Genomic DNA, 19647 nt, shown 5'->3' on the forward strand with positions numbered 1-19647 from the left:
GAAGATGATGTTTGTTCGTTTTTTAAAGGTCTTCCGTGTATGTAGTTCATGGAAATTTTCAACCCCCCTTTTCTTCTTCTGGTAGATCATCCGTTATCGCAGTTGCTTCTCGTTCGTATTTTAAATTTTAAATTCGTAAATATAGACGCATGTTCATATAACGTAACCCTCATTACTACAGATATTCAGCGGGCGCATTCCATTTTCTTCTTCTTCTTCTTATTTTTAATACCAATTTTTAAGGTAAATCTGAGGTCAATCTATTAAAAAAAAAGCATGCACACACACACCCTCTCTCTCTTTAAATCAATGACAATAGATGCAGAGCAAGTGATCGCATGCCCGCCCAGATGCCCTCTTTTTTCTCATTTGGTTGATCAAAGACAAAAGAAGAGGATGACAAATTATTCCATGCGACTTTTTTTATATTTTTTAAATCGATGGGTACAAACTTAAGCGGGTTGGGGGACGAATGAAATAATGGGGACTTCGAAGCGTATAGTGATTGACATTCGAAGGACAGTTTTTCTAATTTTTTTTTAAATTTTTTTTAATCTTCTTTCCATGACCTGAATGTACCCTTACACTTCTTCTTTCATCTTTGTTCTAATGTATAACATATTTTCCCTCTTCTTTTCATTTTATTTTTATATTTAATTTTTTTTTTTTTGGAGGAAAGATAAGATCACGTAAAAGGAGATTGCAAAGGGTTAACAAACCTTCATTTTTCTCATCTTTCTATTTTGCAACAAATCACGTTTAAATAGGCTATGTTGATAATTGTTATGACACGCGGGTATACGTTGATCAAAAATTAACCATTCACAGAGGATCAAATATTAATTTGATTAATATTAAATTAGAATCAGGGCGGTTCATGGACCAAAACCGTTAGCGTTTACAGATTGTGAAATTAAGCCGTAATTCATTTTATGGGCAAGACTTGACCAAGAAGAGCGCGCATTTGTTTGTCGTCTGGGTATACGGTCTCTGAAGAGAGATAAGGATCGGGTGCAGGTACGGGTGAGGGGAGGGGGGGGGGGTGATGGGAAATGTTCTTTACGCTTACCTTACTGGACTACTGTATTGTCCTCAACATGCCACAGTGCTTTTTTTACCGAAGCATCGTTGATTCCTTATCAATCTTTGAAAATATTTGAAAACTTTCTTGAAAACTTGAAGAAACCGATTTGATGAAATCTCGCGTTATAATAATTCACGGATTTCGATATTCTGAAATTGTCACCTTACCATGATTTAGAAACAAAACTGCAAGAACATTTGTTGTTATTTACTCTCCGTTTCTTAATATGATATTATTCATCGATTGTACCTACATTGTTCATTTTTCATAGTAACAAGAATAATTTTTGAGTCTCTCATCATGGAATTAGCCTACAATGATCAAATTCCCTATATCTGATCATTTCTCGTTACAATTCACTATAAATGCTTGACTGACAATGATGTCATGATTACACTCTGATTGACAAGACAAGAAGCCCTTTGGGAGGACCCTACAGGGTACGGCTCAGTGCTTTCGCCGGGTCCATGGTGACGCGTTCATAACTGACGTCCCGTTTCAAAGATCGAGTTACCACATGACAAGGTTCCCCACATAAAGAATACATTTGCTTTGCCTATGCATGGAGTATAGTAAGTTGTTCAAATTACCTCCAAAGGATGGCTATTTTTATCCCCCCCCCCTTAAAAAAAGTCATAAGCATAATCACACACACACACACACACTCACATACAAAACACAAAAAGAAAAAAACACATCAAGAAAACATGATCTTGTTGGAATTATTATCGACGAATTAAATTGACTATTTTTGTTTGAGACGGGCGGGAATATAATTTTCTTTCAGAAAAGGTGGAATTTTTAACCCTACCGCATTTCCTTAAATTTATAATTGTTCAAATTCTCTTTCGAACAGTCGTCACTCGATACACAAATTCACTAATTATTACCCGTCTTAATGAGGTATTATGTAAATAAGTAAATGATCGGGTGTTTTTTGTGTGTGACATTTACAGGATAAGTGTGAGATCATTTTCACAATGAAACAATATGACAAACGGTGCATTCGGAAGATCGCTTGCCTTAATACCACACTCTGTAAGTAAGTGGGAAGAGGAGGGGGGGGGGGGGGGGAAGGAGGTCGAGGGTCGCACTCGCACTTGGTGTGCCTGTTGGATACACATAAGAGTAGCGTTATTCTTATAGAATTTACGAAAACAAAACAAATTAATAGAAACGAGAGGAAATCGAAAAAAATAATAATAATTTCAAATACGTTATGGCATAATATAGTAGGCCTTTTTGTCTAATGTGTTCAAAAATATTTGATTTTGTCTTGTTGTCTATAGAAAACAACCTCAAATAAACGGGGAAAAAGGCCTATTTGGAAAAGCGGAGGGTCTTTTTTTTAGCATTTCGGCTTCCCTTTTTCTTTGTGTTTTAATATTCGGTGGTTTTTCTATTTCTGAACGAAAGAAATTAAGTGTTACACATACGCTTTGTTGCGACCAAAGCATGGAAGCCTTTATATTATCGGCATCTTTAGGGCGTATTTTAATTTTCCTATTACAACAGAGCTGATTTTAATACAGCAGTTTATTTGGGTTAGACCAAATGGTCTTGGACCCTCCCCCCCCCCCACACACACACAAACTCTCCCTTGAGAGAAAAAATGTACCTTTAATAATATCCCCACTGACTGTGAAATTCTACAATATCGATAGATAATAGCTAATTTCTTCTTTTAATTTTCTCGTATACTATACGTACAGTTTAGACAACATAATAAAGCGTACCCGGATGTATATCACATAAAAATGATTATGATTGTGTATTCAAGAATAAAATGAGCACCTGTGTCACGAAAGTTTTCAATGGTTTACATTAGATCTATACGATTGAGAGATCAATGCTAATAAATCTCTTAAAGTATAAAGCCTATCAATGGGACGCAAGGAATACAAAACCCAACGGCGCATGACCCGCTTATTACAGCCGCGACTTTCCCACGCACGATCCTTCGTCTAGGTACACAGTTGCAATGCTAACCCTATATAGGCGACGAAGCCTACACCATAACATGGGCCTTATTTCAACGAAAGTTGTTGTGTGAATCAGACCAATGGATGCGGGTACCCTTCGTGTTGTATTCAATGTCAGCTTCGTCTAATAAAGCTTCTCAATCTTTCGCCCCGCATGCTTTCTCCTTCATGAAAATCAAATCTATAAACCATTTCTTCCCGTAAAGATTACCAAGACACGCGGGCCTTACAAGACTTGTACAACTATCGTAAATCTGAGATTATATATATATATATATATATATATATAATATATATATTAATTATATATATATATATATATATATATATATATATATATATATATATATATATATATATATATATATATAGGCCTATACATTCATCGATGTATGCATACATACACTTATACATACACACGTATAGATATATATGTACAAAAGATATCGGCTATATCTGTAAAAGGACATAACAATACGGCATAGTAACAGCGATAACAAATATTTCAACTGGTAGCTAGATAACTAGAAATTGACTTGTTTTGAAGCGAAATGTTTTTATCAGAGAGACGTAACTGTGTAGATTGTCTGTACCAGTAAATATCACTGATAGAGAAAGGTTATTTATTAGATGTAAAATTACTAATTCCGCCCCAAAAAGAGAGAGAGAGGGGAAAAAAAATCTGTATTCAATCATTCCAATTCACTTTTAACAACGTTTCATTGATAAGGCTTCCATTGCAGTATTATAGGGTTTGTCTGGTATTAGATAAAAGGTTGCAGATTACGAAAACTGGCGCGTGACGTAAACTTGAAACTCTCAGCGCATTACATAATACCTCCCTTAGTTTATAACGTACTATACCTATAGCTAATATACAGGCTATCATATAGATGACACCGAACAATAAATCTAAGCGCTATCACAGGCTTTATTCGAGACGAAATAACAGAGAAAATACAACTAAATATGCAGGTTTTCTTTTTATGGTTCATCAACAGAAATTTGATTCACAATATTAAAAAATAATATGTACAGGATTATAAGCACAAATTTCGAACCAATTTTTAATATTGTTTCATCTATTTAATAACAAAAAAATTCTTGTATTTTTCTTCTTGGTGATTTCTGTATTTTTGATTTAGTTTTTCTGTTAGAATTTATATTTGAATACACTAAGCCAATTGTCGTATTATCTTGGAGAGGGCAGTACAATCATAAAACAATTCCTTGTTTTTTTTTTTTTTTTTCTTTAAATCAAGTTTCATTGAAGTAAAGCAATTGAATTAATATCACATATGCCTCATGATTGCATTTCCAAGTACATTGAATTAAAGAAGGACTCGAAATTATATGCACGTATACCTAGAAATTTATTTAAAATAAGGATATTTTCTTTAAGATAATTTATATTATGAATATATTGTCTGATAATGGAAATATTTATTTACTAATTTTGAAGTCTAGGATGATGTTACGAAGTTATGAATATGTAAACCTTTAAAATCTTGTTGTAGTTATGTGACAGAAATTGCTCTCGTAAAGCTCTTTGTAAACACATCTATTTGGGTCTAATTCAAATTCGGCTAGTACAATGGGGTGGGGTAGGGAGGGGGGGGTGCGGAGACGTGTCTGCATTTATGTTTATCTGAAAAAAATCTTGAATGTTGAAAGGCGCTCGTGGCAAATGCCAAAAGAATAAGAACCGGTTTTCATAACCCTCTGATTTCGTTGTGTTTTCTGACTTCATTCTCTATTAAGGTATGTTGACCCCCCACCCCACCCCGCCCCCGTACCACCCGCCTATCCCTCTCCTCCTAACCCCCATTGCTCTTATGAAATCCAATAAAGACAACTGTCTAATTTTAATCATCCCCTGATTTATAGAGTCTCTCCGATAAATACGTGACAATAAGAGAGACTGGTCTATATATCTCCAGTCTTCATTTTGTGAATGTTGACCACATTTTCTGAGAGCAATTTTTTTAACAATTTCTGGGCTTTATCTGCCATATCCCATGTGATTGGCTTCGACTACCCACCCACCACAGCCAGCCCCCCCCCCGCATTATTAACCCTCCTCTCTTTTTAAACATAACACCCTGCATATGATGATGGTGTTATACAGACCTGCCAAAAGATCTTAAAATATTACAACCATTCAAAGCCTTTGTTTACATAATTGGAGCCTTGTTAAACATGTTTTACAACATGACTTTTGCCATAGACGATGAGCTGAATGCCTTTAACGAAATGGACCAGGCATAAAGAGTGGGAAAATTAACACAGACTTTGTAATATACACACTTATGTCACATATATAAATATATAAATACATACATTCATACATACATATGTAATGTATATATTCGTAAAGGCAAATCAAAATTGGAATAAAAACAAAAATAGAGGTAAAGAGATGAAAACTAATATTAAAAGTCGACGAACGAGGAAGAAAAGTAACTTGAGCATTTTGTTGACACTAAAAAAGTGTATAAATTATAGCTAATAAACGGTCACATATTTTGAGAAATGTATCCGTCTGGTGATTGTTAAACACGAAACATAGTCATAGGATAAAGCTGTTTAGGCAGTTCAGTGGATTCGTGCCCACGATAAGCTTAAGAAAAAAGCGACTGAACGATGGAATGTTATTAATAATAACTGTGTTTTTCGCTGCTTTTGTGTGTTTTTCGCTGTGTTAGTCTTGTAAAACACTTTCGAACATAAACGTTTTTTTTTTTTTCTATTTTGGTTTCTCATGGGCCTGGTTGTAATCAATTTATATCGATCAATACTTTAATGTTACTTTGAATTATGATTATGGGGGAGGGAGGGGGGGAGGGTGTACGCCCCGTCCATCCTCCCCTTTCAATATTTTTCAGACTCTATTTCCAAATGGCTTAAAAAAGTTAAACAAGCTAAATATGAAAACTTGTAATACATAAATATAGTTATTATGATGGAAAATGATATCACCATTGTGCATCAGAGCTATAGATTACAGTCGACACTGGGGAAGAATCATGTCCAAGTATGTTTAAACAGATTGCTTGTCATGGGGCCTTCTTTTTTTTTATTACATGGTTTCCCGTACCCCTGTATTGTATCATTCAAATGGTATAGACTATAATATTAAAGATAAAATAAAGAATGAAATAAAAATGGCTTAAAACGTCATAAAAATAATTGACAGAAAAAGTAAGGCTGTCTGTTTTTGAAGGTCGGGATTTAAACTGTTTGATGTTTTTAAGTATAGCAAACACTGCATGTTATAACATTAAATATTAATAAGATCTCAGATTTACGATAGTTGAGTTGTACAAGTCTTGTAAATGATTTTCCAAATTGTATACTGCAGGCTGTATTTACTCACTACATACAGTCTACTACTTATTGAGTCCTCTCGAAATTCTTCAAACAGTAAAAAGAGAAGTATTTTAACTAGCGGTTTTAGTAGAAGTTGATTGGTCGAACCGCGAGATTTACGAGACGTTTTTTTTCTGTGTTACGGGTGTCTGGTTATAAACAACTTGCTTTGGTAAGTTAAAGTAACACGATGGCCACAATAAAGCTTGATTCAAAGTATCATCTACAACAAATTAATTTTTAAGCCATCTCTCTCTCTTTTGGTAAAATATTTTACAAAACGACTGCAACAACAATATGTCCATCCAAACTTCTATCCAAGATTTACGAACAGTTTGTTATTAAAAACAAAAAAGAAAGTGCGGGAACTAAACAAGTACGAACGAAGACCAGCTCTGACTTCATTTCGTTATATAAAGGACTTATAACGTCAAATTTGAGTTAAAGCAAATAAAATAATGTCATAGGCTAAATGCCTCATTTCGAATTAAAAAAAAAAATCAACAACAACAAGAACAATGACAGCAAAAACAAAGAAAATAATAAACAAAGACATATAAATACACACATCTATACCTTAATTACGCTTAAAATCAATAACCCTTAAAAATCTGATATTCTTCAGTTTGTTACGACAAAAACCATAGTTGGCCTAGCTGTCTCGCCAATCCTAAATCTATAATATGTAACAAGTTTGAATGCAAATCCATATTCTGTTTTTATTTTTATTATTATTATTCTATTATTTTATATATATATTTTATTCCCCAACCCCCACCCCATCTTACACATCGCCCTACATCAATTTGTCTGCTGTTAGGTGGTTAAAGTCTACCTTCCAGTTCTCCAGTCTACCCTATAACCTTCCATTGTGCTAAACGGGTTTCTCTTCTTCAAAGCCGGAGTTACGTATAGGCCTATATCCATACATACTTCTTTATAAAAGATATTTATTTTATCCCTATCTCAAAGTACTTTAAGCTGATAACCAGCATGGTACCCCTTAACGCCTTCTTCAAGTTCAGGAACATAACCATCAAGAAACCTACCCCCCCCCTTTTTCCAAAAAAGAAAAAAAAAATGATGTACACCGACATTAGCCAAACTTTCAAATAAACTTCCCTGTTGAACTCCACGAGGGTCGTTTACTAAAACACTTTAAAATTGATGTAAAATTTATGACATGGGTTCATATTTTGCCCCGTAGTTGCAAATCACCTTGCCTAGCCGCCGGCTGACACGGAAAACCCGTCAGCGTTGGTAGCATAGGACGAAAGGACGGCCGAGCGAAGAACTGTCAATTTTACCCCCCGACGCACAAACGCGGGACAAGAATTGACTCGGTAGACATTAAGGATCTCTAATTGAGGGGCTATTAAGACAATTTATGACCACGATTGCGAGCTTTGTGGATCTTCAGCGGATTTTATGAGAAACGGCACGATCGGAGCCCCGTACGTCAGGACGGAAGGATTTCGGTTTTGAAAACCAAAGCTTGTTGTGTATTGATGGACTTGTCTAATAAGTTTTGCTTCTGGTCGCGCAAATGGTGATCTCATGACTCACCAAAGGGAAACACCTTTCAAGAAGATATGATTCTGTTCTCTTTATGTAACCCCAAAGTCCCCTCCGTCGCACCCCCCGCCCCCCCTTGTGTGTGGCTCGAACACAATCAGTCCGTATCAACCCAAATAGAACAAATTAATTTCCGTGCTGAGTGGCAGGGAAACTCTCATCAGCTCACGCAAATTATCACGTGGAAAAAATTATAGGCCTAATTAGGGAAAAATAAAAATTTTTGCAAAACTATTTACAAGCTTTGTAAAAGGTACAATTCTCTTCGAAAAAAAATACAATACGTGGGCTCTCATTCTCATATACCCCCCCCCCCCTCTTTATATCAGTTACCTTTATCCTCCTAAGTTATACAACAAATCTACAATCTTCTCCCTTGTAAAAACATGCAATGTAATGTTAAGGTGAAATATGCATAATGTCCTCCTAACAATGTCCTCTTAAGGTGAAATATGCCATAATGTCCTCCTAACGTACACTATACTCATTTTAGTCCACAGTGACTCGATATATGACCTATACATTAAAATATTCTTCATACGAGTTGGCAAAAAAAACATTCACTTTAGTTTACGACTTAGCAATCATATCAGTTTGAAGACTCAAGCTAGCGTGAAGATTCATTGTTAATTGTACGGAACCTTGATTTGTAAACGAATTTTCGTAACATATTCGATCAATTACAAAACAGAATCAGACTAAAAACATAAACATCACATCTTGTCTTTAAAATACAGGCAGCCTATATACCATTATCCAGTTTTATCTTTGATATATACACCCCCCCCTTTTTTTTTTGCATTTCCTACATCTATTCAGTGGTATATCTGTGTATCTTATCTATATAAACTCAATGTTCGAAACATTTTTATGATCAATGATATATGATTAATGTACAGCGTTGTTTTATCACAAATAGAAAATGCAAGGGATTTATTATACTTTTATTAGAAAGATTGGCATGTAAGCTTATACAGTACTGCCTAACTGCCGTATGTACAGTGGTATTTCAGATGTTATTATAAGTTATAATAAGACATTATTATTATAATATTAATATTAATAATAATTATTATCATAATATATGTATAATATACGTATTATATAATAACATACGTATAGTATAGTTGACACTACCGTTTTCATTTTTTTTTTCATTTCAATATAGTTAATTATATAGTCATGTTCTTAAGTATTCTGCATATGAATAAAATTTGATTAAATTGTTACATTAGAAGGAAAAACAGGATTTGCAGTATTCCACTGATTGTCCCCCCCCCCCCCCTTCATAGTCGGTCAGTTTATTTACTGTCACATAAAACCATTCCTACTACGGTTAGTTTGAATTTGATATGGTTTATATCATGAAAATGTAACATCAATGCTGAAATTGGTGAGGTATCGAAGAGATTCGATATCGGTGCATTTAGGCCGATATTACGAAGTTACGATATGTTCCATGTTCCATTCCTATATCGCAAAAGACATATTAACTTATAAATAACAATAAGTGATATTTCCTATATATATCTTAATAGTAAGGCAGATTAACAGTCAATTTCTGCTTTGGCAGCCCCCCCCCACCCTGAGGAGGGAGGGCACTGGCTCTAAATATGTGCATCCATATACCCTACAGCCGTGGCGGGACCTGTTCCCTACATCTTAATACCCAAATACATATCTACATATACAAAATATTCATATCTCTATTGCCAACAGCCTTTTCGATATCAGGCGAATTGCTAATCGCTAATAATCATGTAACATTAACTGTTTAACTGGCATCAATAAATTGTTGTTTGACTTTTTAAATAATATTATTTTTTAATTTCCCGTTCTCTCTTTTTATCGCTCTCTTAGAGATATAGACATGTAGTATACACCCATGAAGATCTCGTTATCGCATTAACAAGAGTATATACACATATCTACACGATATAGTAGCAGAGATCCCCATTGAAAAAGTTGACATTTATCGACTCCATTTTACCACCAAGAATTAACAATAGAAACAGATACTCTGCTCCGCCTCCTGGTGATATAAATTGGTCAAAGTTCCTTGCCTAACAGGCTGTATCTCATATACGGCACAGTATAGGAGCCAGATTACAACAAGGCATGCAAATACATATATGTATTATATATATATATATATATATATTTATATATATATAAATGTCTGTGTGTGTATATATATATATATATATATATATATATATATATATATATATATATATATAATGTGATCTTTAGAGCCGGTATTCAATCTATCCATCTTATTTTCAAACAAGTTTCAATCTACCTACCAAATTGGTTAAAAATGGTTGCAGTGAATTTTAATTCAGTTTTGGTCCATTGTTCTAGTCCAAATAGATTTAACGCCACACTCACGTAAAAATTTATCTTTAGAGCCGTTATTCAATCTATATCCATCTGACTTTCAAGCAAGTATCAATCTAGCTACCAAATTGATTATAAATGGTTCGAGTGAAATTTAATTTAGTTTTTGTCGATTTTTAACGTCACTCTAACGTCACATACCGTACACGTACAGAAGGAGACACATACATATACAAACGCGCGATTTAACGCCCTTTCTTTACGAAACAGTGACCTAAAAATCATAACATTATATGACCAGAACGATTGTTATGAACATCCGTAGATTTTGTTCGACACCAGCAGTATAAAGTCGAAAATAAAGATTTACCACAAATATATAGTCATGTTTACATTGAAGCCATTGTCTGCCACAGAACGCTAACTATTGTCAATATTGGTATAATTACCTCGGAATCGTTTACGAGCACCCCTCAATAACCTTTTTTTTTTACGGTATAAAGTCCCGGCTCCAGGTTGTACCTGATTGGACTTCTAACCCCTTGCTTGGTCTCAAATTTAAACTAAATATAAATTGTTTGCTCGAACCAAGCACATCGGGTTTCCTTTTCTTGTCTTTTCTATGTTCATATGATCATTTACTGTACTTGTTTTAAAACAAGTTGTACCCACTCTTAGAAGTGATCCCGGTGATTTCTAACACGCCACAAATTAAACACATTTCATTTGTTCGGGGTATATATATATATGACAGAGAGTAGTCTATCCTCCTTATATACCAATGCGATTAGCGAGGATCAAGTAAATCTGGGAGGGTCTTCTCTGAAAACAAAATCCAAAGCCCGACTTCTTTTTTTTTTTTTGAAGACTTTTTCTTACTATTTTACAGTGGGTTTGAAACAGTGCTTTCCACAAACAACAACTTGAAAAGTTAACAATTGATACCATCCTGGTTAAAATGTCATCCATATAAGGTAAAGATGAACAAGAAGGAGGGAATACACAACAAACAGGCTAAGAAAAACAGAAGCTTAAATTGAAATTGCTTCAAATATAACAAATCGTTTCAATGTAGTATTAAATGCATTGTTAAGACTAAGCTGATTTTGATATTTGTAGTTTTGTACTGTATACCCATCAAGCGAACCCACCCCCTCCCCAAACCCACCGATCCCCAACGGTGATTTAAGTAGCACATATAATATTATATATATATATATATATATATATATATAGGTATATATATGTGTGTGTGTATATATATAGATATATGCCTCCACAACATGTATGTATCTTTGCGTCTGTTTATTTGTTTGTCGGTTATTTTCGTCTATAGTTGTGTCAGTATGTGTCTCGCAATCTGACCGGTCTATAATCATGAGTTATTATGATTTTTTTTCCTTTTAACTTTTTGCTCTTATATATAATTTCCGTCCGTATATCTCAACGACTGTTCATATGCCTGCCTGCACATTTGTAACTTAAAGACACCTTATCAACTGGGGACGACGCCATTGATATGTGTTTATCTCATGGCTGCGCGGTTCGGGACGAGCATCTTTATCATACAATGGTTAGGTGTACTTTCCCTGTACAATGACTAGCTATCCAAAACAAAACAAAAACAATAAAATAAAATAAACTCAATCGATCAATCAATAAAGTTAAGTATAAATTATATCGCTCATCGCAACCAAATAGTTAATTATATATATATAACCCCTATAGCCTGATCTTATCCAAATCTCCCTCCTGTTAGCCAAAAAAAAAAAAAAGAGGGAAAAAAGCGTTACCTCTCGAACTTGCTTCAACCCCTCCAACCTCCATATCTCCTTCGCAAAAACATAAAACATAAACCCATGAATATCAAAGCACCGAACCCCCCACCCCCTCCCTCCCTCCCTCCCTCTACTGATATTGGTCTTCTTGTTGTATAACGGCAGAAAACCCTCTCGACTCTTCATTACTATTCAGGTTCATATTACGACCTTCATTTCTCCCCACCCACCCCCCGCCCTTCCCCGCTTGTAACCCCCTCTCTCATTTCTCTTTCTGAAGATCATATACTGATTATGAAGAAATTATACACAGTCAGTGTCAACTACAATTCTCCTTCCATGACCTTCCCCCCCCCCCCATCTTTCCAGCAACCTCCCCTCCTCTTTCCAGCAACCTCCCCTCCTCTTTCCATCAACCTCCCCTCCTCTTTCCATCAACCTCCCCTCCTCTATCCATACCGGTACTTTCTCTAGACGGGGGATTTGAAGATCAATGGTATGGGTGGATGGGTTACAAGCCTATACTGAACCTAACTGTACCATAATCACGAGATATGCGTCATGTATGTCATTTATCCTCCAAACCTTTTGTGTTAACATGATATCAACTTGCCATGAAATCGCACCTATTTAGTAAAGTACAGTAGCAGTGATATATTGTCCAATCTTTATAGTTTGTAGTATCAGAAGGGTAACCTAGTTTTATATTATCATTGCAATAGGCTCAACGTGTAAGTGGTGGGCTTTTCTCTTGTGACGTTACATAGGTTACATACAATCCATATACATGCAGTTAGGCTACCGTTTGAATTGTTATCAACGTAGAAAACAGCACGAGACTTCTGAAGCGGATTGGCGACTCTTATCAGTTCTGTGTGCATTGGCACAGAGATTGCACAGATAATCAGCAGTAATTTCACCATTCTTTGACAAGGGTGATGGTAGAATTTTATATTGTATAAAATGGTTGCGTATACATATATATATATATATACATATACACATGTGTATATATATATATATGTATATATTTTTATATATATTTATATATATATATATAATTGAAAATCGTTATGAGTTGGAAAATCAAGAACAGGGAACAAATTCCAGCCTCCACCGGGATTCGAACCCGGACCCCCCGCTCTGTACGCGGACAACCTAACCAACTAGGCTATGGACGCTGATTGTATGTCCAGTGGTTCGAAACCGGTAAGGTCGTAATTCCACTGTAGGCGTTTGTCACCTGTATCGAACAATATTATTTCTGTTTTTGGTGACATATTTTATATATATATATATAGAAACTCCGTTGCAATAATAAGAATATACATATTTATATTTATATTTAGACCTATATACATACACCCTGTTCCCTGGAAGTTTCTTATCTCCGTCCTTGCGACACGTATCGCGTCATAAGCGATAACCTCGCCATAGCAAGATAGGGAGCAAACACTATGGCGGTTGGGATTTTCACTATATATCTGAAAATCCAACCTAACATCTATTTGATGGTAGGAACATTTGGAAATTTCCTACTATCTTTGTAAAGTAGTTAGTGTGTCTTTGGTTCAGAATACAGTATAAGTTTATTTGATAATAACATGTGTCAACTATATATATCTATATAGCCCTTCACTAAAATGCAAATACAGTCAAAGACACTGATTGAAGCCGTGATGGAGACATCTTGATTAATATTTCATATCATTTATGTATATATTCTCGGTAATAACATGTTCATATGTTAGTATTTGCAATGACTTTCCCATTGTCCATGCATTGTTTTATACGTTATTGCTAATGAGAACGTAAAAATGGTAAGTAACAAAGACAATGAAACATGTAAATATTAAAACGAAATGAATACATAAGACACAATAATAAAAGAGTAGAAGTCATTTTCCACTTTGTGCGACATTCCCTTTCTCGCACATCCAGCCCCCTCCCCCTCCCCCATATCACACACACACAACGCCCAAAAAATAAAGCATGTATATTCATGCAACACAACCCAATGAATATATATTAATATATATATATATATATATATATATATATATATATCTATAATATGTATATCTATAATTATATTTCTAACTTCCAATTAAGAAAGTCACTTTCAGTTGCATTGTTTTAATTTCATTATTATAATGACCTCGTATTACTCATCAACTATGATGAACCCAACGACAATAAAACAAACCAATAAATTTCCTTTTCTTGTTCTTATTAACGAAATATATTTCCTCTGAAACTCTAATGTCCTTTATGTTCTCTTTGCGGAGGAAATTGTTGAGGGTTAACAAATCAATCCAAGAAAATGTTTACAAGTTGTCTCAACCCGAATTAATATTTGTGCAAAAACTTCGTATCTATCAGCGTATAAAATCGGACTCGTTTTGTAGAAATTCTTTGGAATTGGTACACGGGTGGTACGAGGGGGGGTTGGGGTCGGGTGGGGGTTGAAGGGGTGGTGTTTTTTTCGTTAAGTTCTATTATCTATATGCATTACACCACCTGCATAATACGAGACACGAAAAAACTCTTCAGAACGAGAAATCAGAGTCTTGAGCAAGTCTAACATGGTACATTATGTGAGCTAGAGTTTTACTTCTATTCTGCAATTTTGTACTCTTTCTGAGTTTTCAAATACCGCATTTGGAAATGATTCAGATAAGTTTTATTCTTGCCGATTGTAACCTAAACTAATACTTGTATTTTATGTCAAGTACGAAATGGTCCCCCCCCCCCACCCCCTTCTTATACTACGATTAAAATATAATCGGGGTAACAAAGGGTTAGGGAAATAAAAAAATACATTCATGCTACTACCCCCAAGCAGGAATGATGGCATCACACAGATGCCAAAATTGAAGCACTCTGACAATAGAATGTCAAAGATCATCAATGTTGCCCCCAAATATGCTAGAATGTCAAGTAATGGTCACACTAATCCATTAAAAAAAAAAACTTACTCCCGCCCTCAATTTCTTCCGTCCTCTCTTAGACATTGCATTGTCTTAGTGAACCCCCTTTCTATGTCTAGGATTGATTTGGAGAGCCAGGACCTCAATCAGAATACTTTTGAAAACTTTGAGTAACTTTAAGCATGCTTAAAATTTGTGGAACATTTTGATGATCTTTAACCTTCGATGTGTCCCCCACCCACCCACCCACCCACCCACCCACCCACACACAGACGGATCTGATATTTTATTAGCTTCAAGGGAGTTATTGTTTATCACGATTTGCACAGTTACAGATGAACCCTCTGTAACAAGGGTGGGGGTGGGGTGAAGACCTGGAGTAGGAGGAAGAGCAAGGGCGGGCAGGGGGTGGGGTGGTGGGAAGAGAAACAAATTTTATTAACTCACCTGAACTCGGTCGTCGTGCCAAACCCACGCCTCTTCCAGCCATGTTCGGATGAAGTGCCATCGATCCATCGAAGGAAGACCAGGAAGCGAATTCTGGGTTCATGTATGAGGCATAGGTGAGTCCATTAGGGGTGCCAGACGACGTCCCGGGATGTCGGGCAGAGAGCGCCCCGCCAGTGGTGCTTATCGGAGGACTCGAAGGGAACGAGAACCGCTGTGACATCGAAGGGTGTACCATAGGGCTACCGGTATATGAGGAAGGGTCACCCTGTGGACTCCAGACCGCCGCTGCCGCGTGGGATGTAACTTGCATAGGTTGTTGGCCCTGGAGGCCAGGTGACGAACTGTGAGGGAGATACTGGGAGTGTGGATGGGCCATGCTGAGAGAAGCTCTGGTAGTGGGCACGTAGACAGGGTTGGAGGCAGAGTTAATGAAAGAAGCTGTGTCGTAGCTGTGTTGGGTGATGGCACCCCCCGCTGACGGGGTGAGGGACATACTCGGGGCATACATGTAGTCTGCCAGCTGGGTATCGGCTGGTTGTAGATGGTAATATTCGTTGTACGCTCTGGACGGGGAGTACGAAGGTAAATAACCGTCTACGCCTTGGCTGGAGTATGATGTGTGCTCTGAGGTGTAAGAACCGTGATCTCTCGCGGAATGGGTACTACCACTGTCAATCTTATGGACGTTGTGTGATGAATTATGTTCCAACTTGACTTCCGATAGGATCGATAAATTGATGGTATCGTTAGCCGCTGATACTTCTTTGCGATCAATCAATATATCGTCAGAGGGTTTATCGTTCAAATCACTACTAGCCGGATTGTTACTATTATTATTATTATTGATCTCGCTTTGATTAATTATCGACTGATTTGTGGGACTAATTTTGCCTTCCAGACTCATTTGATGATTGGCTTCCTCGGATTTGACAGAAATGGATTTATTATTGGATTGATTGATTATATGCATATTCAGACACAATCTGCCAATCAGACAACCGTCTTTCTGATAACTTTTCTTCCATGAACTTGATTAAATTAGTGGAAGCTAATTAGCGTCATAGACCGTGTGGTACCGTCCGTTCTCTATGGAGACAAGCAAAAGGAAAAGAAGACGCGTCAACAGTCGTTTCCACAAATACAGGAAAAACATCAACATTTTCAAAATAGGATTTTTTTTTTTTAAAAGAAAATAAAAGAAGCAAGAAAGTTATAAGAAGGAAAGATCTACTGCAAAAAAAGAAGAAGAAAAAATGCAAAATAGCCTAAATATGACTTCTGAAAATGAGAGTAAATTAGGCTATTCTTCATCCCATTTCCCCCGACCCCCCTCCCCCCAGTTGACCCTGGGGCCCGAGCTGTATTCCTCACTGATCTCACTCTATAGGCTACATTATATGTTAGAACTGTGAAAACCAGTAGCAAAATAAATATGATAATTATTGTGTTGTATGTATGTACATTTATGTGTATATCTAGTGTATGTATACATTTATGTGTATATCTATGTGTACATGTATCATTTATGTGTATATCATTTACGTGTATGCTAGCTCTAAAAGAACCCTATATATTTTGTATACATGTAACATGAAGGGACCTAGCAATAAGACAAAGACAGGAAGCGAAAGGCACTATAAGATAACGTATTAAACCTTTCCGTTTTCCAAAACTTTAAATTTCTTTTTTTTTCGCTAGTATATATAGACTGTAGCATTTCAAACACACCCTCACATACACACACATATGGCTCATTCATATGGATGCGCCGACATGCGACCAGAAAATCAACCAACAAGCCAAGCCGCGCGGCTAATGGAATGTTTATGTCCGCTTGTGAAGTTGTCTTCGAAACCAGTCTCCAGGCATCCGGTTAGAAGATAAAGAAAACGAATTGAGAAAAAAGAAATGTTTCCTGGATACCCTTCAGTGGAGCTGTGATTCAACAGAGGGAAACTACATGGTTATTTTACCAGCCGGTTTCCGTTTACTGGCTGTGACGTTACGTAACAATTGCTCATCTCAGGAAGTTATGTACTGTATATCGCCTATAGCATAGTATAGTGTATGGCCGCTACTGTGAACATTATTCTTTTTTCTTGCTTCAAGAATAAGTGTGAATTAATTTGTCTACCACATACACGGGAGTCTCTTTCTTTGTCTAGAGACAAAGAAAGGGAAAGAGAGAGGCAAAGCGACCACAAAAAAAAATACAGCTGATGTTGGTCGTCACAATTTTCTGGACGTTTTTAACCAAATCTATACCGAATATTTTTCAAACCAAGACATCAATAATTGATTAAATTAAGCACACCCCTCGTCTTGTTATTACATCAAATTAAACTTAATTAATTACTTAATCAATTAATGCGACTCGATCGATTGATACTATTTTCCTGCCAGTATAAATAATTCAGAAAGAAAATATAAACTCAGAGATATTCAAACATTTAGATTTTTTGTTGTTGTCCATTGTTTGAACAAAAAGTTGACTATAGTCAAACTCACGGATAAAATTGTTAAAGGATAAAGAAGTTTGATTTAAACAGCAAATGAAAATAAAAATACATTTCAACAATTGTCTTTCATGCTTTTAAATTTGAATAAACATAAGTCTATGCTGATGACCAACGATGCTTTCTAATTTTCGTATCAAATAACGTCGAAATATTCAACTGATATTCAACTTCAACTGTGCCGATATTTGTCTTACCCAAAGTTACCGTAGAATGACAATAGAAGACTTATAAATAATCTTTTAAGTTCAAAAGACTCGTTCTGGTTTGTCTTTGGTAAATTTTGCAGAAATCAAAATACTTAAGTCGACTTAATTTTCCAATAAATTAACATTCCAGGGAAAACGATAATCTATATACTGCAGTGTTCAGATTTTGTTTAAATAGCGTAGACGTTTTCATGGTTCTGAAATTTGTCTCTAAATAAAAAACTGTAGTTCCTTCCGTATATTTACAAAAGAAAGCTTCCTTCCTATCATTTTACTTGGTATCGAGCAAATTTAACCAATTTTTACGTATACCAATTTGGAGATACGATACTATATGCATGAATAAATTATTTCTTTCATGAACTGTGAAATTCCATCAGTAACATATGACTAGCGGTTATTGTGCAATTAGTGTTCCTATAACCATATTATAACAGTTCTCACCATGCATAGGACCTATTACAAGTTTTTAGGCGATTATTAACCAGGATAAACTATACATAAAATGAGTATTTTATCATCTACAATGCAAACAGGAGACTCCAGTCGAACGCCCTGGACAGATTTTTACACATTGACTTGTTGACTTTGGTTGATAAGGGGACGTAACCGTTTATAGTTTCAAGTACTTGAAAATAAAATATATAATCAAAGAAGACGAAGAAGAAAAACATATTTATATAATGGAGAAGAAAAAACCCACGATAAAAATATAGTTTTTGGGGCGAGTTTATCAATTGTTGTCTTTGTTAAACCTTTTCATCATAACTTTGATAATGTTTTTGTACGATCGATAAAATACCGAATTATAAGGAATTTTTTTAACCTCAGATTTTAATTACTAACTTAGTAGGAAACAATTATTGTGAGTTCGAGACAAGAATATCTGAAAGGAGATAGTGTCTCCATAGTGACGTAATTTTACCGAGATTACATGAATAAATGATTTGCTATATAGTATACATATATATATATATATATATATATATATATATATATATATATATATATGTATTTCCAAATAAAGTCAACTCAAAATGCCTTCAACCAAAACTGAAGAAAAGTTTTTTTTTCAATTCGTCACTCTTCATTTGTTTTCTTTTTTTCTAAATTAAAGGATGCAAATTCAATTGAAATAGCTATAAAACAGAATAAAATATGGTCAAACAGATCAAATCATTCTCAAAACTTAATGGTCTAAAGCGAAAGCTGATACCTTATACTCAAACTTTCAAAGATTTACGCGCGTGAATTGACTCTCCGTATAACAAAGTTTTACTCATTCAACGCCCGTTATGTAACGCAAACCGCAGAAACCGTCAAATAACCAGAAAACAGCCAAAATGTCGACCCTACGGCAGCATCTCTGGTAGCACAAATTCACGTAATACAAAAATGTGTTACTAATTTATCT

The 19647-nt window shown here is 35.5% G+C and overlaps 1 protein-coding gene across 2 annotated transcripts in view; it reads right to left on the reverse strand.

The window, feature by feature from the left end:
• The window catches only part of LOC139984612 (uncharacterized), a 50584-nt gene that overhangs the window by 22203 nt on the left and 8734 nt on the right, over positions 1–19647 (reverse strand). For both annotated transcript variants that reach the window (XM_071998559.1, XM_071998560.1), the window contains exon 2: positions 15506–16594. In XM_071998559.1, the coding sequence (XP_071854660.1) occupies positions 15506–16478 (973 nt within the window). In that variant the 5' untranslated portion in view covers positions 16479–16594. The remainder of the gene's footprint in view (positions 1–15505; positions 16595–19647) is intronic.

Source organism: Apostichopus japonicus, chromosome 17 (genome assembly GCF_037975245.1).
Source record: "Apostichopus japonicus isolate 1M-3 chromosome 17, ASM3797524v1, whole genome shotgun sequence".
Lineage (NCBI taxonomy): Eukaryota > Metazoa > Echinodermata > Holothuroidea > Aspidochirotida > Stichopodidae > Apostichopus > Apostichopus japonicus.